We start from the raw sequence: 24027 nt of genomic DNA on the forward strand, positions 1-24027 counted from the left end.
GGTAAACAAAGCATAAGGCGCAGCATGGGGGTCTGATCTTCTGATCTGTGTACTGGGCAGCACAAGTGCTGTCCCCCAGACACCTAAATTTCCCCCCCAAATACGAAGAAGCTAGGACCAGACTTTTGACTCTTCTTCCTGCTAAGTTTAAGGAATACTCTGTTGCTGGGAAGGTTGCATTCCTACTAACAACTCTTCTTCTGTGATTTTAAATTCTGTAGCTAAGTTCCTTTTAGGAACTTTGGAATAATACCTGTGATGGTTTTATGTATGGAACATTTGTCTGGATAATGCTGGTTGTTATATTGGTATTATGCCTAATAAAGGTTTTATGTATGTATGTACCTAAATTTTTCACAGCACATCTGCCGATGAAAAATTATACACACACACTGGAGCAGCTGTGAGATTCCAGGTGGGCGGTCGCCACTTCCTGAAGACTCTTTGCTGCCAGGGGCACAAGCCATAGAAGCCCACGTCTGGGCAGGTGACCCCTTGGCTTGCTACACCCCAAACCTCCTGAGGAGGTTCAACTAAAGCGGGTGTTTTCCCTCTGCCCTCCAGCTAACGATCAGTCCCCCATGCGCAAACTGCGAACCCTCTAACAATAAAGCACATGCATTAACAAAGACTAAAAACCGGGAGAGGTAGGTGGGAAATGCGCTCCTTGCGGCAAATGGGAAGGTGGGAAGGCCGGGCCTTGACCTAAATAGGCCAGGCGCCACCTTCCTTGGTGACGTCAGGGCGCCCAGCATCGCTGCTCGGCGCCCTGAAGCCTGCCAGGCCCACGTTGCCTGGCCAGCCGGAAGCCTCGCGAGCTCTGGAGAGCTTGCGAGGCACAGTGGAAGGGGGGAGCATCACGGAGGGTGTCCCTTCACCACCAGCAATGGCTGCCGCGGTAGGTTGCGGCCGCTGTTTCTAATTGCTAGCTGCCGCAGGATTATTTAATCAAACATCGCTTGTTCTGTGGAGATAGTATTTGCTTAGAATTCCTGATTCAGCCAGGCATAGGTAAACAGGTGCTTTAGAGAAAACACTGGGCCCTTGCCTAGAGACATTTTGCTCTCAAAATAACATTGTGATATATGTAAGAGGTCATACCAGTGGTGGCGAACCTTTGGCACTCCAGATATTATGGACTACAATTCCCATCAGCCCCTGCCAGCATGGTCAATTGGCTATGCTGGCAGGGGCTGATGGGAATTGTAGTCCATAACATCTGGAGTGCCAAAGGTTCGCCACCACTGGGTTATACTAACATATTGTTAGGCCTGGCTCCCACCTGGCCTTGTAACACAGGGCTGGTGCCAAAGTCACACCTGCACTTGCTGTTATCTGTGTGTTAATGGCCCCTCTTCTTTCAATGTCTGCTTGTAACCAGAGAAATGTGTATCCCCATTCCTCCCCCTCCCTGGGGCCTGGAATGAGTTCTGTCGCTGTCCTTGAGTTTGGAACACATAACAATACTGTCTTAACACTGTGGCTCATTCCGCACATGCAGAATAATGCACTTTCAAACTGCTTTCAGTGCTCTTTGAAGCTGTGCGAAATAGCAAAATCCACTTGCAAACAGTTGTGAAAGTGGTTTGAAAATGCATTATTTTGCGTGTGCAGAAGGGGCCTGTCTTTTCTTATGCTGCCTATTGTAGGAACAGGTGGGAGGGGAAAACTTGAGATGTGTGTTAGCTGGAAAGCCTGAGCCCCCAGCTCTGGCTCTCTGCATCTAAGGCCCTGACAGTTCAATAAAGCTCTTGAACCTTTCCTGAGTCTTAATTATTGACTGGAGTAACAGACCCTTACACCTACGCTTAAACAAATAGATATATTAGTGAAGTATCAATCTTTAATCTATCACCAGACTCTAGAAGGCGGTTTTGATTTACATATTACTGATGTAAGCTGTTTGTTTCATACAAAAACTCAAGTTTCTGTATTTGCTTTGAGACACCCGTCTGTCATCGTCCCAAAGTATAAGGCAGTCTCTTCTTGGAGTTATGGAACTGCAATAAATCTATGAAGGTGCTTCTTCCGTGTCCCTGTTGATCTATTTCCAGGTTCTGACTGAATGGGCCCTCAAGATGGTAGAATTTCTCCAACACCCTTTAATTTTTCAGGGAGAAAAAAAATTAAGACTGCTTTTTTTGTGTTTTGTGTGTCTTAGGCTTTGGAATTTAAGTTGCACCGAATACGGCCCTCTGCGCAGTCTCTAGTATGCGGAGAGCAGTGGAGCCACGCGGCGAGTCAAAGGTTTGCCTCTTTGGTCCACCACTGTGCACTGATGGTGAAGGTCTTTTCGATAGTGCACAATGTCTTGCACGTGGATGTGTACCGGCACTCTGGGATCATGGACACCGTGAATATCCGAGACGTCCTTATTGACGAATGCTACGCAGAGTTGTCAGAAGACTCCTACGAATCAAAAGTATGCCTTGTACTCTTTAACTTTTGCTTCAGCTGCGGCTGCTTGTTTTAATTTTTTTTAAATGCCGGACTAGGGGTGGAGGGGACATGTTTTTGAGCCCCTGAAGGAATCTCTCAGATAGGGCCTGTGAAAAAAGAGAGAAACCTTCGACGAGGTTGTGGTTTGCCAGGATGGCAGCCAAATGAATGCTAACAGGAATCAGAATAATGGACATCCGAAAGGGTGCCAACACCTGTCTCGAGCCCATGGTTCAAAGGAGTCCCACTTTCTACCATGCAAATAACAAGTGGAACGCTTGCCAACCTGAATTAAAACTTCTTGTCCCAGGACTGCTTTGGTTTGGGAAAATGGTGGGGCGGGGAGGTGGGATCCCCCCCCCCCCCAATTGCCATGGTTCTAAACAATATTGGGCTCCTACAGACTTTAGAAATTATACTCCCTGCAGAAAGCGAGTCCTGACCCACCTACAAATATCTTGTGGTGTTTGGCCCTCAATTTTGAAATGAAATGCATGTAGGTACATTGGTTCATACTCCTCCTGTGTAATTGTTGGCGCTTGTGTGCAGTGAGGTCCTGTATGGTGTAGTAGTTACAGGCCTAGACTAGGAATTGCTTCAATTCAGAACCCCCTTTCCAGACTAACCTGTTCCCCAAGGTTATTGGAAGGATAAAATGGAGGACAAAACATATTTCATGCCGGGGTCCTGTTAGGAAGGATGGAATAAAAATGTCACAGAAAAGCCCTTCCCTCTCCATATTGATGGACTAGCAAATTCTATAGTGATTCTTCTGGCTGGTCCACTATTAATTCCCAAGGCCAATATGCCTTTTTGTGCATCACAGCTCTCTGGGTAGTTTCCGCTGTTGGTTTGCAATGGAACAGCTCGGTTTGAGTCCAGTCTCACAGTAGAGACCAAGAAGATTTTGGGAGTATAAGCTTTTGAGAGGCAAAGCTCTAGGATGTTGTGGGTTTTCCGGGTTGTATGGTTGTGTTCCAGTAGTAACACGGCCATACAACCTGGAGAACTCACGACATCCTAGTGATTCCGGCCATGAAAGCTTTTGACAAGTCAAAGCTCTCTTGGTCACACACTGGCCAAGAGACCTTTGACTCTCGAAAGCTTATACTGACAAAATCTTGTTCATCTCTAAAGGGCTTCTGGACTTGAAATTTGTTTTTCTTGCTCTTTCACCGTTGGCCAATCCCCGTGCCCCGGCAAGGCTTGTTGTTGGCAGGAAGTCATTTTCTTTGACTGCCCATAGTCCAGAACGGAGGAGGAGTGGTTGTGGATGTGCTGCCAGCAGGCAGGGCATGACAGGCAGGGCATGGCCAGGTCTGACCTAGCAGAGCCAAACAAGCGGCAAGCACAAGTGTAGTCAAGTCACAGTCAAACAGGTCATGGCGCAGGAGGTCAGGTAAATAGGCTGGAGATTAGCAGTAGACCAGGCACACGGAGGCAACAGCAAACACTTGTTGCACCCAGGCAGAAGCAAGCTCACAGCAAGGCTTATATAGAGAGCCTTGTTCAAGGGGTTGGGATTCTGCAAGGTTAATCCTCATCAGATGCAGAGACTTCTAATCCCCCATATCTTGCTGCCAAAGGAGCACTCCTTCTTTGCTTCTGCAGTAGCAACCTCTGCTTCTGCCTCCTATGCACAACTGGCTCATCACTGAGCTCCCTCAGAGGATCTTCAGGCTCCTCCTCCACCTGCATATCATCAGGCAGGGAAGGGTTGGGTGTTGGCTCTGCTGCCTGGTCTTCCTCAGGAGCAGCCAATTCTGGCTGCACTGTGTCCTCAGGTTCTGCCTCAGAGACCTCTGTGTCCTGGTAAGTACCCAGGGGCTGGCTCACGACAGTGGATCTCTTCCCAGTGGAAGGTTGGATGGGCGAGGAGGTTTCATGCCCACATTCCCAGCATCCAAGTCTAGGGTGCCCTTGACCCACCGCAACGAGGAAGAACTTCTGATAGTATCTGCAGCATTCTTTCTCTGTCCACATGTGCCCGTCTCAATTTTGCGCTTTAGCTAAGCAACGAAACACTCCAGGAGCTGTTCGCGAAGCCAAATGTGAACGAGGGGAAGAGTGCTCCAACTGCAGAGGCTCGCTCCAAACAGGAAGAAGAGGAGCACCTGATCAAAACGATGGTGGATAACTGTACAGTCAGTCAGCTGGGGGCACCCAACTGCAAGGTGGGGTTTATTTATTGTCGAAGGCTTTCACAGCCGGAATCACTAGGGTGTTGTGGGTTTTCCGGATTGCATGGCCGTGTTCCAGTAGCATTTTCTCCTGGCGTTTCGCCTGCATCTGGATCCTCTGAAGATGCCAGCCACAGGTGCAGGCGAAACGTCAGGAGAAAATGCTACTGGAACACAGCCATACAACCCAGAAAACCCACAAGGCCGTGGGTTTGTTTATTTATTTATTTATTATTGGATTTCTTCACTGCCCTTCCTTGAAAGGTGCGGGCGATCTCCACCATCCAATAAAACAATATATAAAACAACATAAAGTTACACCATGAAATATTATTTAAATTTAAAATGTCAGCATAAATTTTTGCAAGCCGTCAGTTCAGTTCACATACGAGTCCTATGTTATAACTTTACTTACGGGACCCCTTTACATGGATTGGGAGGGGGGCGCTAAAACATAAAAAGGAAGGGGCAAAAAGGGAGAAGGGAAGGGAAATCGGGAAAAAGAAAGAGAATGGGAAAATAGGGCAGTGATGGCGAACCTATGGCACGGGTGCCAGAGGTGGCACTCGGAGCCCTCTCTGTGGGCACGCGCACACAGAGTTCGTCATGTGGAGGGTGGAAAATCACCCTCCCACAGTGGCCTGGGCCACTGAGCACGACGTGCGCGCACCGTGGTGAGCAGGGAGGACTCGGCTGACGGGCCTGGTGCCTGTGCTCCAGGTGGCTGCTGCCCGAGGGGGGGGGGGTGCGCAGAGGAGGCAGAGATGCTAGAGAGGCACAGAGTGGTGCGCGCGGGACTTGCTGGAGGCTAGAGCAGGCTGGCCCCTGCTCGAGCGGGTGGGGCAGGGGAGGAGAGAGCCAACCGTTTTTTCTAAACTAAAACCTCAGCATTCAGGTTAAATTGCCGGGTTGGCACTTTGCGATAAATAAGTGGGGTTTGGGTTGCAATTTGGGCACTCGGTCTCAAAAAGGTTCGCCATCACTGAAATAGGGGAAGGTAAAGGCAAAGAGTTGAGAAGCATGGCCCCGTCCCTTTTTTCAGAACCATGTACTGCCGTTGCTGTTGCAGGATGGAAGCTGCGCCTTCTATCCAGATCTATTAATAGGATCGATGCCTATCGATTTCCCGGCCTTGTTGAAACTTCGCCTCGTCTATATGTAGTCTATATGTGCAAAATAAATAAAACTTTCAAGGCAAAAAACATGAACTTCGCCACCTCTACCTTTGTGGAAATATGTGAACAGAAATGACGACTGAATGAAATGCAATGTACACACCCCTCCCACTGAGGTGGGTGGGCCATGACCAGATAATGGACCACCCTCTCCTTACCTCCTTCCTCCCCCTTCCAGTGTTCCCCCTCAGGGTGAGTCGGCCTTGACCAGATGATGGGCCCCCTCCCTCCCCTTGGCTTTGGATGGGTGGGTCACAACCAGATGATGTGCCCCTCCCTCCCCTCCTCCTTCCAAGTGGGTGGACCTCGTCCAGATGCTGTCTCATAAGATAGCATTCCTAGTGGCCATAACATCGACCAGGAGTGGGCAATTTAAGGGCTCTGTGCTGGGACTCCAACTCACCAAATTTCTTTCTGCCCCACCTTAGAGCATTGTCCTGAGGTGATCACACCATTCCACTAGGGCCAAGACATTGTGCTGCCAGTGTTATGCCCTGATCCAGCAACACAGCCTAAGGCAGTGGTGGCGAACCTTTGGCACTCCAGATGTTATGGACTACAATCCCCATCAGCCCCTGCCAGAATGGTCAATTGGCCATGCTGGCAGGGGCTGGTGGGAATTGTAGTCCATAACATCTGGAGTGCCAAAGGTTCGCCACCACGGGCCTAAGGAATCCCTTCACACTCTGGCCCTGAGGAAGAATAAGAAGAGGAGTATGGATTTATATCCCCCCCCTTTCTCTCCTATAGGAGACTCAAAGGCGCTTACAAACTCCTTTCCCTTTTCCCCTCACAACAAGCACCCTGTGAGGTAGGTGGGGCTGAGAGAGCTCCGAAGAACTGTGACTAACCCAAGGTCACCCAGCTGGCGTGTGTGGGAGTTCACAGGCTAATCTAGTTCTCCAGATAAGCCTCCACAGCTCAGGCAGCAGAGCAGGGAATCAAACCCGGTTCCGCCAGCTTAGAGTACACCTGCTGTTAACCACTACGCCACTGCTGCCCTGCTGTTCTTCGTCAACCATATAAAACCATTCTGCAGAGATGATAGCCTCTTTGTCCTGAAGGGCAAGCACGACGTTTGCTAAAAGTTCCGTGAAGATAAAGAACAGTGTTGTACTTACCTGTGTTAACAGTGGCTCGTACAGTGGATTTCAACTCAAGGAAACAGCGTGGGAGGGAAGTTCTCCCAGTGCTCATGAACAGAACCAACCTTTCTCCTGCAAGAGTAGGGGCTCAATAGAAACCTCCTCCTTCCCTCACCCCTCCCCAGCCTTTCCACAAATAGACATCTACACTTTGCTACTCATAGTATTATTGGGACATGTTCATACGTTGGTTTAATTGATTATTTCTCTTGCTGTTGCTTCCAAAGGCAGTGCTGCTCGGTCCCTTCAACCCATACAGTGTGAAATTCAGCAGTTTGACTAGGATATCCAGGTTCAGGTAGGATGGCGTGTCCGTGTGTCTTGTGGAAAAGCTTGGATCTTTTCTGTTTTGTTGCCGGGAATGGCCATCTCTGATGCCTTAAGATGCATGTAGAATACGATTTTTCTCCCCCCATTAACAGCGGAAATGTTTGCTCTGTTCACCTAGCAATTACTGCTGGATATGAAACTGTAGAACATATTTTGTGTATTTGCTCGTCTCTTGCCTTGAAAACCCCACGGTCCTAAGGGTGCCTTGAGCTGACGGCACAACTTGACGGCACATTTTAGCAGCCTAATTAGTCCATTTTGCCCTGGGCTTGTCAGGACTTGGCAACCGATCCGGGTTTACAAGAGCCAATACAGCCACCAAGGAAGACTGATGGTCATTGTTATTATTATTATTATTTATTAAATTTAGTATACCGCCCTATCCCCGAAGGGCTCAGGGCGGTGTACAGATAAAACATCAGCTAAAAACATACATATAATTAAAACAACAGTAGTATCTTAGAACATCGCCAGCCTACCTTTTACGTAAACCCTCCTATCATGCTAACTCACAATGGGTCCTGATTTGGTATTAGGGGGGCCCATGGGGAAAAGAGGAGATATCAGTGGCATCATCAGCGGCCGGAGTCTTCTCCTAAAGGTTCCCGGTGGGAACAACACAGGTCTTACAGGCTGCCCCTGGGCGGAAATCCCCATAGGTCCTGTGCGAGGCCCGGACAGCTGGAGGGAGAGTGTTCTACCAGGCCAACGCCAGAGCCGTGAAGGCCCTGGCTCGAGTGGAGGCCAGCCGCATCATTGAGGGGCCGGGGACCTCCAGTAAATTGGCCTCTGCTGAGCGCAGAGGTCGAGTTGGGACATGTGGGGTTAATGCGGTCCCGAAGGTACGAGAGTCCCAGGCCGCGCAAGGCCTTAAAGGTCAACACCCACACCTTGAAGATTATTCGGAATTCAACCGGGAGCCAATGCAGAAGAGTGCAGTGAAGAACTACCTCTGCTCATTGCTTTCATTGGAAACTGCATAGTTCTTCCGTTGCCTTGAGTTGGTTGCCACTTGACACTTTGACAGCCTGTAATTAATATTGCTATGGTTGCCCTCCCTCCCAGAACTGTCATGGTAGAGAAGGAGAGTATCAACTCTGTGGTTGTTGACGATGTGCCCGAGGACTCATTTCAGCAAATGTTGGTGGCTTCATCCATATCGGTGAACTCGACAGGTAGAGATGTTTAAGTGGTTTTAAGCATGTTGATTGTATTATGAATGCACTATTAGTCATTGGTGTCTGTGCTTCCATTCCATTTCCTGCTGTAGATATTTGTCAGGTTGATGTGTTCTTAAAGCGGCGTGTTCCTGTTGTTAACAGGCTCTACTATGTTGCTAAGAGGGACATCTCTCATGCCTCACATTCCCGGGCTGCCAGCTCTGTTGAGCATGCTGTTTGCACCTGTGATAGATCTTCGGTATGTGCTGACTTCTAAGCGGTAACCCATGAGCCAGTATGACACATTCATTGCCTTATAGAAGAACAAGAAGAGGAAGAAGAGTTTGGATTTATATCCCCCTTTCTCTCCTGTAGGAGACTCAAAGGGTCTTACAATCTCCTTGTCCTTCCCCCCTCACAACAAACACCCTGTGAGGTGGGTGGGGCTGAGAGAGCTCCGGAAAGCTGCGACTAGCCCAAGGTCACCCAGCTGGGGTGTGTGGGAGTGCACAGGCTAATCTGAATTCCCCAAATAAGCCTCCACAGCTTAGGCGGCAGAGCAGGGAATCAAACCCGAGCTCTTAACCTCCTACACGAGCTCTTAATCTCCTATGCCACTGCTGCTCATAGCTTCCCTATGTCAAACATACCAAGACAGACTATTGGCCTCGTAGTAACTGGGCACGCTGCATTGGTCAGGCCTCACCTGGAATATTGTGTACAGTTCTGGTGGTCTCACTTGGAAAAGGATAGGGTGGGTCCAGAGGAGATCGACAACGATGATCAGGGGCCTGGAGACAAAGCCTTGTGAGGAAAGGCCGAGCGACTTGGTTGCTTCTCCAGAGACTGGGACCAGGAGTGATGGATTCAAGGTGAAGGAAAAGAGATTCCACCTAAACATCAGGAAAAACTTCCTGAAAGTCAGGGCTGTTCAACAGTGGAATGCACTACCTCGGAGTGTGATGGAGTCTCCTTCTTTGGAGGTTTTTACAGAGAGGGTGTGGGAGTGGGCTGCATGTAGTCAGGAGTGGCTTTTCGGATTTGTGTGGGTTCCCTGCAATTGCTGTTGGGGGGTTGGACTCCTGATGGTCCCTTTGGGGTCTCCGGCCCACCCTCTAATGATTCTATGTTAAGTCTGGAGAAGAGGAGGCTGAGAGGGGGCATGATTGTCAGTCTAAGTATTTGAAGGACTGTCACTTAGAGCAGGTCAGCGAGCTGTTCCTGTTGGCAGCAGAGGGTAGGACTTGCAATAATGGGTTTAAATTACGGGCAGAAAGGTTCTGAGCAGATGTTAGGGGGAAAAAATTAACAGCAAGAGTTGTGCTACGGGAATCAGCGGCCTTTCACTGCCAGTCTTTAAGCAATGACTGGGAACCAACGCTTGTCTGGAGTTCTCTAGGCTGATCCTGCACTGAGCAGGGGGTTGGGCTAGATGGCCTGTCTGTCCCCTTCCAACTCTGTGATTCTGTGGGTACCTCTTGTCTGTCCTGTTGTCATCCCCCATCTTTAATCTAGGTTAGGGAAATGCCTAAACTATGGTTAAGCATTAGGTGTGCCCAGATTATTTCTTCGTAAAGTAGACGTGGCTTTTAAATGCTCTGCGTTTTGCTTAGGGTGGATGAGAGCAGGAGCAGATACACCGGTGTGCTTTGTGGCCTGGGGTGGAACAACGTCCTCGGAATCCCAGTCTTCCCGGACCATGACATGGAGCTGGCGTTCGATGTGCGGATTAGCGCTGATGACATCACACAGGTTAAAAAAAACTGCATTCATTCCAAGATTGTTTTTGCCACAGCACAAAAGTCCACGCCCATATTGGTAAAACACTCCACAAATATTTAGTTGACTTCTGACGCTACAGGGGTGTTAGTGAGACCCCAACAGAGTTAGTGAGACCCCAACAGAGTTACAACACAACAGTGAACGGCTGGACTGGCAGATTTATTTATTTGTTGAATTCAGAGCCGCTTAGATCAGTGATGGCGAACCTATGGCACGGGTGCCAGAGGTGGCACTCGGAGCCCTCTCTGTGGGCACGCGCACACAGAGTTCATCATATGGGGGGCGGAAAATCACACACACACACACACAGACTGACCTGCGCCACTGAGTACAACGTGCGCGCACCGTGGTGAGCAGGGAGGACTCGGCTGGCGGGGCTGGTGCCTGTGCTCCGGGTAGCTGCTGCCTAAGGGTGGGGGGGCGCAGAGGAGGCAGAGATGCTAGAGAGGCACAGAGTGGTGCACGTGGGATTTGCTGAAGGCTAGAGCTGGCTAGCCCCTGCTCGAGCAGGTGGGGCGGAGGAAGAAGGAGCCAACCGTTTTTTTCTAAACTAAAACCTCAGCATTCAGGTTAAATTGCTGGGTTGGCACCTTGTGATAAATAAGTGGGGTTTGGGTTGCAATTTGGGCACTCGGTCTCAAAAAGGTTCGCCATCACTGGCTTAGATCATTCTCCTTTGTTCCGTTTTATGCTCACAACAGCCCTGCCAGGTAAGCTAGGTTGAAAGAGTGTGACTGACCCAAGCTCACCCAACAAGATTCCATGGCACAAGGGGGGATTTGAAGAAGAAGAGTTTGGATTTATATCCCACCTTTCTCTCCTGCAGGAGACTCAAAGGGCCTTACAATCTCCTTGCCCTTCCCCCCTCACAACAAACACCCTGTGAGGCAGGTGGGGCTGAGAGAGCTCCGAGAAGCTGTGACTGGCCCAAGGTCACCCAGCTGGCGTGTGTGGGAGTGCACAGGCTAATCTGAATTCCCCAGATAAGCCTCCACAGCTCAAGCGGCAGAGCGGGGAATCAAACCCGGTTCCTCCAGATTAGATACACGAGCTCTTAACCTCCTACACCACTGCTGGGTTTGCCAGATTCTAGTCCAATGCTGTTAACCCCTTCAACGCACTGGCTCTCTCGTGTGGCCAGTGACTGGGGTCAGAAGTGAAGGTGGGCTTCCGCAATAGTGATATAAGTAGGGATTTTCTTTTGGAAAGAACAACCTAGGGAATAGCCCACCAGTGGCTTGTGCCAGGGGAAATCTTGGAGAATAGTCCTGCTTAGTCAGAGCAGAACAGGCCATTGCTTTCACCTCCTGCATGTGAGCTCCCAAGGGCACCTGGTGGGCCACTGCGAGTAGCAGAGTGCTGGACTAGATGGACTCTGGTCTGATCCAGCAGGCTTGTTCTTATGTTCTTATGATCACCACCTAACATCAGGGCCCTGCAGGATTTGATGCAGTTCTTCAGGGCCTGTAAGCAGAACTGTTCTGCTAGGCTTTCGATTGAGGCCCGAAAAATTGGAAACTGGAAATTCTAAATTGCACTTGTTGCTGGCCTGAATTCCGAATCCCTCTTGGCTCAAATGGCATCTGTTGCCGTTTTTTTTAACCCTCTGATTTAGAATTATGCTTGTAGTTGATTTTAATTTAAATGTATTTTAACTATTTTAGGTTGGATTTTAACTATTATAACTGTTTTAATTGTTTATTAAAATTTTACGTGCCGTTTACTAATGTAAGCCGCTCTGAGCCCTTGTAGGGAGGGCGGCATACAAATCAAATCAATAAATACAGAGATAATTTTTTCTCTCTTTCTCACAATACTAAAACCTGAGGGTGTGCATTGAAAATGCTGGGGGGAAGAATTAGGACTAATAAAAGGAAACATTTCTTCACGCAACGTGTGATTGGTGTTTGGAATATGCTGCCACAGGAGGTGGTGATGGCCACTAACCTGGATAGCTTTCAAAGGGGCTTGGACAGATTTATGGAGGAGAAGTCGATCTATGGCTACCAATCTTGATCCTCCTTGATCTGAGATTGCAAATGCCTTAGCAGACCAGGTGCTCGGGAGCAGCAGCAGCAGCAGCAGCAGAAGGCCATTGCTTTCCCATCCTGCATGTGAACTCCCAAAGGTATCTGGTGGGCCACTGCGAGTAGCAGAGTGTTGGACTAGAATTCAGTGGTGGCGAACCTTTGGCACTCCAGATGTTATGGACTTCAATTCCCATCAGCCCCTGCCAGCATGGCCAGTTGCTGGCAGGGGCTGATGGGAATTGTAGTCCATAACATCTGGAGTGCCAAAGGTTCGCCACCACGGGACTAGATGGACTCTGGTCTGATCCAGCAGGCTCTTATGCTCTTAAATAAATAGTAACCAGTCACATTAACCTCTACTAGTCTGGCCAGACAGTTAATTCATTTTTAAAAATTCTCTGCTTGGCTGTCAGGCCAGCAGTTCTCAGCTTCGTCTCTTGTTCCTAGATAAACATCCTAAGAAAATCCATCAACAAACTAGCCTGCGATGGTCCTAATGGCTTGTTACGTTTGAGTAAAGAGAGAATTGCTCATTTACAGAACGCTGCTCGCCAGAACCTTTTAAGGTAAGTTCTCTTTCTTTAATGTTTCCCCGGTTGTTGAATCCTTTGCGCATTTAATGCCTCCCGATGGGCTGGGTCCCTCAGATTGCATTTTGCTGACGGTGGTCATTTTTCTGAAGTACAAGGGCTTCCTCTTGAAACCGGATGCAGTAAAGAAGCCCAGCTGGAGCAAATACCTGTGTGGAAAAGCTTGCTGTGCTCTTGGCAATCTCTTTAATGCCTGATGTATTGTTGACGGCTTTCACGGTCGCATTCAACTGGTTCTGGTGGGTTTTCCGGGCTGTGGGGCCGTGGTCTGGTGGATCTTGCTCCTAACGTTTCGCCTGCATCTGTGGCTGACATCTTCAGAGGTGTATCACAGAGGGAAGTCTGTTGCACTCTGTGTAAGATGCATTCCTGTCTTAATGTGTTTGCTACAAAACATATGGCCAGTGATTGTATCTAGTTGATTGAGATGCATTCTTACTTCAATGTAATCGCTACAAGATATATATAACCAGCCTGCTATATCCTCTGAAGATGCCAGCCACAGATGCAGGCGAAACGTCAGGAGAAAATGCTGCTAGAACACGGCCATACAGCCCGGAAACCACACAGCACCCAAGTGATTCCGGCCATGAAAGCCTTCGACAATAGCCTGCTATATGTTACCACTGTTGTAAAGCGACATTCTTTCCTCGATCTCTGTTTGATGGCTTCACATACTTCAGAGATAACTAGGCTTACCCCTGACATCTTCTGCTCCTATGGGAAACGGGATGTTTCCACAATTGCATGTGGCTTTATCTCTAACTGTCACTGACCTTGGGGTGCCTCAGCTCCGAAGTAACTCTCCCGTTCTTTGGGAAAACGGGAGAGGGGATTATTTCTGAATAAAGGGAATAGAAAAAGCCAGGTTCACCAGAACTGGCTTTTTACAAGCTGGGTGCTTCCTTGCCTTCCAATAAACGCTACTGATCAACAATCCCGAGTTTGTCTATTGATACAATGTTCAAGACCTAACACCATCCTGAAAAGTTTGAGAGTGGCTGTTTCTTGCCTTATCAGAAGTGAGACTGTATCAGGAGGTGTTCTCAGGGATTGCTTCTTTATTGTGGAAACTCTCCATTGCTGGACCTCAATCAGTAAGCATCAATACAAGTATAGCGTACAGATTGAGGGACCTAATAGTACCACTCTAGTCTGCATTGGTCAGACCTCACGTGGAATTCTGGGTCCAGTTCTGGGCACCACAATTCAAGAAGGATATTGACAAGCTGGAACGGGTCCAGAGGATGGCGACCAAAATGGTAAAAGGTGTGGATTCCATGCTCTATGAGGAGCAGCTTAGGGAGATGGGGATGTTTAGTCTGGAGAAGAGAAGGTTAAGGGGTGACATGATAGCCATGTGTAAATATTTGAAGCGATGTCACGTTGAAGACGGAGGAAGCTTGTTTTCTGCTGCTCCAGAGACTAGGACCAGGAGTAATGGGTTCAAGGTACAGGAAAGGAGATTCCACCTAAACATCAGGAAAAACTTCCTGACAATTTGGGCTGTTCGACAGTGGGATACGCTGCCTCGGAGAGTGGCAGAGTCTCCTTCTTTGAAGGTTTTTAAGCAGAGACTAGATGGCCATCTGTCAGGAGAGCTTTGATTATGTGTTCCTGCATGGTAGTGGGTTGGATTGAATGGCCCTTGTGGTCTCTTCCAACTCTTTATTCTCTGACCTTTTAATGAATTCGTGTCCAGATAATCAAATATCAGTTGCCGTCGTGTCTGTCTCACACACATACACCCTCCTTAACTTGCTCTCAAACGTTGGTACCCACTCTGATCTTGTGGTTGGTACCGTGTGTGTGTGTGTTTTAAGAAGCCAAAGCTTGTCTTTTTTTTTGCCAAACACAGTGCTGGAAAAATAAGACACCCAAATACAGAATGCATCATTATGCATTCAGGGCAATTCAACTTCGTCCGTCTCTGTGGTGTTTAAGTTAATTGTATTTATCATATGTCACCGCTGCTTAAGAGGAGAGTACGCATTTTGAAAAACCGGCCCAGACAGAATGAATTTCAATGTATCCCTGCTATATTTTACAGAGCTCGGGGAGACGGGAGATGGCAGGCAGGGATTCTGTAGTAATTGACTTGTCACAGACAACAAAACATTGTAAAAATAGCTGGAAAGTATGTTCATCGTTGAATGCCTGTGCAAACTTTAGCACTGGAGTTTGACTTGAATCTGCTAAACGCTTGTCTTGCCAGGATGACTTGGGTAAGGACAGCGTGACTCTGCCTTGTCCACTGAGTCACAGTAGTGAGGGAGTGTCCAACTCTGGCACTTCAGTTGTTAATGGACTACAGTTCCCATCAGCCAATTGGCCATGCCAGCAGGGGCTGATGGGAATTGTAGTTCATGAACAGCTGAAGCGCCATAGTTGGACACTCCTTCCATAGTGCAAGAACAGGTCACTGGTGGGCTCGGTGGCAATCCAGACCCAAGGGGCTTGTCTACTGACCCCCTGTATAGCCTAACCCTGTGGTGACGAACCTTTGGCACTCCAGATGTTATGGACTACAATTCCCACCAGCCCTTGCCAGCATGGCCAATTGGTCAGCATGGCCAATTGGTCAGCATGGCCAATTGGTCATGCCATGCCAATTGGTCATGCTGGCCAATTGGTCATGCTGGCAGGGGCTGATGGGAATTGTAGTCCATAACATCTGGAGTGCCAAAGGTTTGCCACCACTGGCCTAACCCTTAATTTGGCACCTCTGTTCCTTTCCATATGTGTTGTGGATTCACAGGCAAAGGAGTTGTTGGAAGTGAAGGATTTTATGCTCGCCTCAGACTTCAGAGGGGGACTTGACTAGAGAGTTGGACAGATAGAGAGGACAAGGCACTGGGCATCCTTTCTCTACTGCTCTGACACTATCCCTTTGTTGTGTAGGCTGATACTCTCCGGGAAGCTTCCATCCTTCCTGCTGCTTCTCCCACCGTCTCTCACATGCACACTTTTTCATCTGGCAACCATGAGGGCAAGATGCCTGTATCTCCCTCCAACGTAACTAGTTATAGATTAGGAAATTGTATTACTCTATCCTATCTAGAAATGGAGTTTCTACAATAAACATAGTATATTTGTTTGAATAGACAAAAAAGGCTCTGTGTTATTTTGTTTTTGGAACATTACACAAATTGGATGGGGCGCTGCTGCGCACACTGGGGCCTGGTGCGTTCTGCTAAATTACTGGACCTAGAATCTGACTGGTTCTTGAGGGACTGAGATTTTTGAATTCCGAACAGGGGTCACAAACTCAATGTGCAAATTTGGACACAAGCACCGAAGGGGCTAGAAAGCATCCATTTACACATAAGAACATAAGAGGAACCCTTCTTGATCAGACCAGTGGTCCATCTAGTCCAGGGGTAGGGAACCTGCGGCTCTCCAGATGTTCAGGAACTACAATTCCCATCAGCCCCTACCAGCATGGCCAGTTGGCCATGCTGACAGAGGCTGATGGAATTGCTTAATTCTAGGAACACTGGAGATCTGCTAAGTTCCCTTACCCCTGATCTAGTCCAACATACAGGCTCACACAGTGGACAACCAGTTTCTTTGGAGATCCAATGGGCATAGGGGCTGAGGCCTTCCCCTGATTTTGCCTTATTGGATATTACACTGTCGTTGGGCTAAGTGTGGTGTTTCTTCTGGTGTCAGCCCATTCCTGTTACAAATTATTGTCTCGGTGTTGGACTAGAGCTGATTTGTGTACAAAAGGAAATTCAGTAAAGTTCACACGAGGCTAGTTGCTTTAGGAACAACATGAAAGTATTTAATTGTCAAGGAACCTACATATTAGCATAGGAAAGAAAGATAAAGGATTCTAGCTGTTCTGGTTACAGAGGCGTAGCTCCAAGGGGATGGGGGGTGCGCGACACACAGGGCACATGCCCCTGTAGGGATTTGGCAAGGGCGTTCCGGGGACAGAAGGGGACGCACGGTGCATGGGGCACTTCCCTTGCTCACGTCTCTGCCTGGCTATCATGGGGAGAGACTGCAGAGAGCACATAATGGCAGAGAAGCAGGAAGACGACAGGTTAGCCGGAAGGAAGGAGTATTATTGAGAACAGCAGTCAAAGTAAACAAAGAGACAGCAGCAGAATCAGACAAGAGGAAGGATACCGAGGAAACAGACTTATCTCACTGGTAGCTCTAGTGCCCCTTCTGAAGTACAGAGGTAGACTTTGTGCCTGTCCATTTCTGTTAGTACAATACACAGCAATCCACGCATTCTGCCTTAATCTGCCCCATGTAGAAGAAAAGCAGCAAATCTCTGTGCTGTGATTCTTGTAAACTTTGATGCTGAAATATACTCATGCACTGAGCAACTGGGCAGTTATAACAAGCTCTCCGTCTAAGGAGACACCTTTTAGTAGCGTGCTTCTTACTTGTAATTTTTGTATCGTCGTTTTTTTTTCTCCCCAGCCTGATTTGCAAATCAAAGCCTCGGGAAATAATTCCTCCCAAGTGGTATGCCAAGCCATATGAGTGGGGCCAGGTAAGAGTTGGCTCAGACAATTAAGAGCTGTTAAAATAACGTGACATTAAGATTAGGAATGCAGTACATTTTGCTGTGAGCATGTTCGGAGGTCGAATTGACAGTGTCCAAAGGTGGCAGTCACACGTGAGTGGATCATTCGCTCTGTTGGGCTTGTGTCGAGCAGCTGCAAATGCCCATCAAACCAGCTTGCGCCGGATATTCCCAGAACTGCAAATGTGCAAAGATGCCGAGAGAGTGGCTCAGCTTTGAAGAATATACTCTGTATGTCCCAGAAGTGTCGGTCAAGGATAGGCGACATTCCATTTCTGATAAGTCAGCTTCTTAACGCTGTGTCCTTCATTGGTATCGGCGGCATCTGTTGCTGTTTTAATTTGCAGGCAGGCATGTGGCTTGCTGATTGAGTAGGAAAAGGCCACGCCCTTGTCCTTGCTTGTGTAGTTGTGTTGGTGTCACATGCTCTCTTGTTTGTTGCAGCTCAGGGGAGTTCTGCCAACTCCACTCTGCTGGTTTGTGTAGGGGGTCAGAAGCGTCCTGCTCCAGCAGTAGGGGAAAGTTTTATCTGGTGCAGATAAGTTTAGTAAAACAGCAGTTTGCGTACATTCTTTCCATTCCATGTATTTCTTGAAGCACAAGGATTTCATCCTGGAAGATATTTTCCAGACAGGTGGAACTTTACATTATGTTACCTTACCTGGGGTTGCCAGTTCCAGGTTGGGAACTTCCTGGAGAATTGTGGGATGGACAAAGAGCATATTGGGGAAATGACGCCTGGAGATTTCTCACAAGCCTCCCCTACGCTATACAGTGCCCCAGACACCTCATACGACCAGGGGCTCAAGGATGGGGACAAGCTGTTAGATTTAGTTTAAAGTCATGGAATGCAGTAGTGTGTGTGTAGTGCAGTTTATAGAAACTTTAGAGATAAAAGGTAAAGTGGCTTTACGTTGTTCAAGCATCTCCCAGTTCACAGCTTTGTTCAGGAAAAGGTAGATGAAAGGGACCTAGTCTAAGGAGATTACTTTCCCTACGACAAGTGGTACAATAGCGTGCCATCACGTGTGTGTGTGCAGGTGAAGAGATGCTACAGTGGGAAAGCCCACTGTGGCAGGCTGCGAGTGACCATGCGCTCAGGGCAAAGGCGAGAGCAGAAGTGAAAACCAGCATTTGGAAGAAAGGAAGTTAGTAGGCGGTCTCCTGGCCCAGACAAGGAGGGCAAACAAAAGAAGCATCATCACAGTTAGAGTGATGTACACAGCACCCCCCAGTGTCCAGGCATGCAGAAGTCACTTATTCCAACACACGCTAAGCCCCCACCCACCACTCCGTTGCCAAAGCTGGCTTGCAGGGAAATGGGGGGGGGGGCAGGGCTAGGTGGCTTGTGGCTGGGGCACACGCCATTTGGTCATGTGGGGGTGACCCCATGTTCCTATAGGTGGTCCACCTCTGGGGATGGATCCTGGGGAGGGTGAGTTTTGAGGAAGGGAAGGGCTTCAACGGGGTTAATGCCATAGAGTCCACCTCCTAAGGCAGCCATTTTCTCCAGGTGGACTGATCTGTATTGCCTTGAGGTCAGTTGCAATCCTAGGAGATCTCCAGTCACCACATGGAGGTTGGCAACCCGAGCTTTAGCTCTCTTCCAGTTGCTTCTAGTGCAGAGATTTACATTCTTGATAGCCTGCCTTCCACACTGAGACTCCAGGCAGACTACAGAATGAAAAGGCAGAGCAATAAATGCCTTATAATACATACATCACCTTTGTGGGCCTTCTGTGCAGGCTTGCGTGGAGGGGAGGGGCTGTGCATATGCAGGCCTGCCTTGAGATAAAAGCACGATTTCTCTTCTGTAAAACTGAAAGCACACACTCCCCCTCCCTTCATTTAGATTAAGGTGACCAGATTGTCGCAACCACTAAGCCAGGACAGAATTGGGGCCCGGGTGAGCATGCAGCGTGGCTGCAGGAGCGCACTGCCTTTTGGGGTGCTCCCCAGTTTCCCGCCCTGTGACAGGAACTTGAAATGGGAAGTGCCCAGAAGAGCGAGTCGGCAGCTTTCTCAAAAATGGGACAGTAAAAGGCAGCGGAGACTGGCAGGACAAATTAGTTTAAAGGCAGGACTGTCCATAAAGCGGACATCTGAGATGCCTTGATTTAGATGGGGTTTTCGCGTGGCATGTTACAAGGGAGGGGGCAAAGGGGCATCCCTCAGTTCTTCTTTAGCCACCATGAAGTTTCGATCGTTGGATTGTAGCTCTGTCATCATCGTTCTGGCCTAACAAAATGGCTGAACTGAAGGAGGATACCAAATTTAAAGAAAACAAAAAACAACGTGCTACTTGCAGCACAAAGGTGACCTTGCTACCAGGTTCCCTTTTTAAGCAAAAATACCACCAATTGAATGAGGGACCTTCTGCCTCCACGCATGTGGTCTGCCACTTAGCCGTGGCTCCCAAGAACGATGACGAGGCGTAGCTCGTTCCGAATGGCAGATAGCTTCCACTCTGGGCTCCCATATCCCATGACCCTTCGAGCAGAGATTCAAGGGCTGGGTGAGCATTTCCACAAAGCTCTGTCCTCGTCCCTCTTCTTCACCGTGGCCTTTTCCTGCCAGAACTCAGAAGTCCTCACTTTTTGCTGCGACCTAGCGAAGTACAGTGGGCATAAGGTTTCATTGCCTTCCGGTTTTCGCCGGTTTTAGGTTTTCATCGATTTTTCAGTGAAAATTTGTCTCCGTTTTCATTGATTTGCCTCGGTTTCATCGATTTGCAGCAAGGTGCAGGGATTTGTGGAAAATCACCCGGACAAAGCTGTTGCAGGCCGGGTCTGGAACTTGTTTAATGACAATGTCTTGCCCCATTTCAGACAAATCTTAAAGAGGAGTTAGAAACAGACCTCTTTGGACAGCTTTCTGGTGCGCCATTGGTCCACTGGCTCTGAAGCTGGTCTCCTAGTGTTACTGTTTGTTACTGTTTTCAGCATTAAACACTATGTTTATTCACCAAAAAATGTGGTTTTGGTATTTTTTTGGAGTGCCTAGAACGCATTAATTGGATTTACATTGATTCCTATGGAAAAATTTGCCTTGGTTTTCAACTGTTTCGGTTTTCATCGATACTTTTCGGACAGATTACCAATGAAAACCGAGGTTCCACTGTATTTTAACACCCTTGGAACTGGTTAATAATCTTTCCAATTTTTGTTTTTTCATTAGCTGAAGACGAAATTTGTCATTGACCAGTCTGATGTGCGGGAAACGAATGAGAACAACGTGCCTCTGTACCAGCTGCATAAGTTGATTCTCTTAAACGCCTGAGTCTCCAATACCAAGCATGCTCACTGAAAGGAAATCCCATTGAAATTGGCAAAACTTATTTCTGAATAAATGTAATCTGAATGACGTTCTGGATAAATGTAATTTCAGAACGTTGACTGTTTTAAATGTAATTTCAGAACGTTGATTGTTTAAATGTAATTTCAGAACGTTGACTGTTTAAATGTAATTTCAGAACGTTGACTGTTTTTGCAGCCCTTGTTGTTCGAGTACGAGACAAAAGGAACACAAGAAACGTTTGAAGAAATGCGTCTGAAGTTCTAAAGTTGTGTCTCTCCTCACCCCAATCATCTTTTTGACCCTAAAAAAATCAAAAGTATGTTAATTGTGCCTAAAGTTGGGGTGATGTGGGGAGAAAACCTAGTTCTCTCAATATCTTGTCTTAATCCCCTTCTCTTGAAAGTTTGCTAAATAGCCAAGAGTAGGGGAAATTGGTTAGGGATGATTGTGCTGGGAGAAAAAGGTATTTGACCCTTCTGTGCTATTTTCCTGCTCTAAATTTGATTCTCTTGAAGCATAGTTTTATCCAGTAAGGGGGAGCAGATGGGAGAGATGTATGTCTTCCTTACTGAGGCAAATAGTTCCCCCAGAAAAGCTTTCCTACCCCCCTTGACCAGTCCAAAATCATTCCTAATCTCCCCCCCCCCCCAAAAAAAAAATAAGTTCACATAGACCAGTGGTGGCGAACCTTTGGCACTCCAGATGTTATGGACTACAATTTCATCAGCCCCTGCCAGCATGGCCAATTGGCCATGCTGGCGAGACTGATAAAGGAAATTATCAGTCCATAACATCTGGAAATATAAGAACTCTCCTACTGGGCCTCAAACAATGCTTATTTGGCTCCTGGTTTTCTCTTTTGAAGTTTAAGAAGAGGCCTGTTTTGCTACAGTGAAGAAGCGTCTCTTTGCCGGTAGTTTGCTTAACTGTTCATCTAACTAAAGAGTTTGAGTTTTAACTCTGTGACTTTTCTGCCAGCCTATTGTTCCATTCAGCATTTCTCTTTGAATTAACATATTCCAGTTGTTAACGTGTTGCATTTAATATCAACCCTTTCTGTTTAGTGGGTGCGTAAAAATCACTCTAGGTTTTGTTTTCAAGGGGGAAAAAAGTGAATGAACACCATTAATGGTGACTTAGCATTGGACAAAAAAAAAAATCCTAGCAAAATAACGCCTGAGGCGAAATCAGTTTTGTTTTGCTCTTTCCATCCACACAGTAAAGCGGGAAATCTTGCAATATTTTCCTAGTCCGGTGGAAAATCCTTTTGAAATAGTATCGGTTACTGAACACCAACATTCAGTTTGATTTAATAAAGCCCTCCAGTGTCTTGAGTTGTAGAGATATGGCGGGGTATAAATGTAAATAAATAAGTAGAAGCTGCTGTGAGACTTGTTTTGTCTTCATTGGAAATCAGTGACCTGCTAAAATACAGCATTTTGTGTTGGGGAGGGATGTTAGTCATGGTCTGAATAGCCTCAGTGGTGGCGAACCTTTGGCACTCCAGATGTTATGGACTACAATTCCCATCAGCCCCTTCCAGCATGCCAATTGGCCCTGTTGGAAGGGGCTGATGGAGTATGGTGGAGATATAAAATCCTGCTTCTGAAGTGAATGGACCCACACTTGTGAGAGCTTGGTAGGTCAGCTTGGTTGACCACAGACAGTACTTGGATGGAAGACCATCTAGGGCAGTGGTTCTCAACCTTCCTAATGCCACGACCCTTTAATACAGTTCCTCATGTTGTGGTGACCCCCAACCATAAAATAATCTGTACAAATATCTTGACAACTAGGTGACACAAGACCTTTACGAGGATAGATATGATATGGACTCCTAAATCCTTATGTTCTATAACTAATATTAACATTGGAAACAGAGTTCTCTCAGACCATAGCCCAATTACTTGGGAAATAGGTCAACACAAAAGGAAAAATGTTTGGAATATTAAAGACTGGGTGCTGAGTAACACTAAATGCAGAGAGAAACTAGATAAAGAATTACAAGAATACTGGAAAGTAAATAAAAACTCAATACAGAATAATGGAACAATTTGGGATGCACACAAGGCGGTAATGAGGGGTTATATACAAAGTGAGGCGATTAAGATGAATAAGCAAAAGAAAGAAAAGAGAGAGAAGTTAGAGGAAGAACTTCATAAACTAGAAAAGGAAGTAGAAAGAAGACTGCAAAAAATTTAGAAATAATTTGTCATGCCCTTTTCTTTTTTTTAAAACAATAAAGAGAGTATATTCAATGAAAAAATATATATCTGTACCGCTGGGAACCCAATCTGGATGCTGAGGGATTGGTCTTAGAAACCCCTGTGAGAAAGGGAATTAAGTGTCGACGACCCCAAAGGGGTCCACGATCACGGAGTTGAGGACGCCGCTGATCTAGGAAGATTGGGGCTGCTGTGCAGAAGGTGGCAGTGGCAAACCACTTGACCACTCCGTTGTCCTGGGGTCACCATGAGTCGGTTGCTCATGACCCATGCTTGTCAGATCATGGAAGCTACGCAAGGTCAGCCCTGGTTAATATTTGGATGGGAGACCAGCAAGGAAGTCTCGGTTTCCTGTCCAGAGGAATTTAATAGAATCTTAGAGTTGGAAGAGACCACAAGGGCCATCAAGTCCAGCCACCTGCTATGCAGGAACACACAATGCAGGAAGACGATGACAAACCACCTCTGTTTCTTGCCTTGAAAGCCACATGAGGGCTCGTCATAACTTTGCTGTGACTTGACAGTACTTAATCCTATTAGTTACCTAAAAAGAGCATATTTGATCCCAAAAGGTGTCTATTTTGGGGAGAGGAAGGGAAAGTAGTTTGTAAGCCTCTTTGAGTCTCCTTACAGGACAGAAAAGGGGCTGTAAATCTAAACTGCTTCTTCTCTTCTTCTGCAACACTCTGTCAGATGTCCAGTGCTGCCTGTAGACTCAGAAACACCGGGGACCCTGATCTAGACTGTTTTTCAAACCATGATATGGGAACCATGTTTACAACTGCAATAATAAATCCCATTCTAAACACAATAAAGGAGCCGCGTGGCGTAGTGGTTAAGTGCTTCCACTGCCACTCACACGGTCAGGAGTTTGAGCCCCCTGTGAGTCAGATATCCTGGCAGCTGGCTCATGGTCAACTCAGCCATCCGTTCATTCCTTGGTCGGTAAATGAGTACCTAGCACATAGCTAGGGGGTAAAGCAGGGGTGGGCAATTCCACATAAGAAACAGAAAATATTGTGGAGGGCCAGGCCAAAAGGCAGGGGGGCAAGGGGCTTTTGAAAGCCCGCATGAAACCTTCGGCAGCCAAGACAGCACCCGGCTTCTGCGGGGCTTTCAAAAGGCATC

At 47.5% G+C, this 24027-nt stretch overlaps 1 protein-coding gene across 1 annotated transcript in view; it reads left to right on the forward strand.

The window, feature by feature from the left end:
• LOC125426938 (ATP-dependent RNA helicase TDRD9-like) overlaps nucleotides 1-21345 on the forward strand; it is a 56162-nt gene extending 34817 nt beyond the window's left edge. The window contains exons 15-23 of the mRNA XM_048485819.1: nucleotides 2162-2422; nucleotides 4449-4613; nucleotides 7167-7237; nucleotides 8335-8444; nucleotides 8592-8688; nucleotides 10043-10181; nucleotides 12689-12807; nucleotides 17272-17344; nucleotides 20555-21345. Of these exons, the coding sequence (XP_048341776.1) occupies nucleotides 2162-2422; nucleotides 4449-4613; nucleotides 7167-7237; nucleotides 8335-8444; nucleotides 8592-8688; nucleotides 10043-10181; nucleotides 12689-12807; nucleotides 17272-17344; nucleotides 20555-20656 (1137 nt within the window). The 3' untranslated portion in view covers nucleotides 20657-21345. The remainder of the gene's footprint in view (nucleotides 1-2161; nucleotides 2423-4448; nucleotides 4614-7166; nucleotides 7238-8334; nucleotides 8445-8591; nucleotides 8689-10042; nucleotides 10182-12688; nucleotides 12808-17271; nucleotides 17345-20554) is intronic.
• Nucleotides 21346-24027: the final 2682 nt, after the last annotated feature.

The sequence above is a fragment of the Sphaerodactylus townsendi genome, linkage group LG02 (assembly GCF_021028975.2).
Source record: "Sphaerodactylus townsendi isolate TG3544 linkage group LG02, MPM_Stown_v2.3, whole genome shotgun sequence".
NCBI lineage: Eukaryota > Metazoa > Chordata > Lepidosauria > Squamata > Sphaerodactylidae > Sphaerodactylus > Sphaerodactylus townsendi.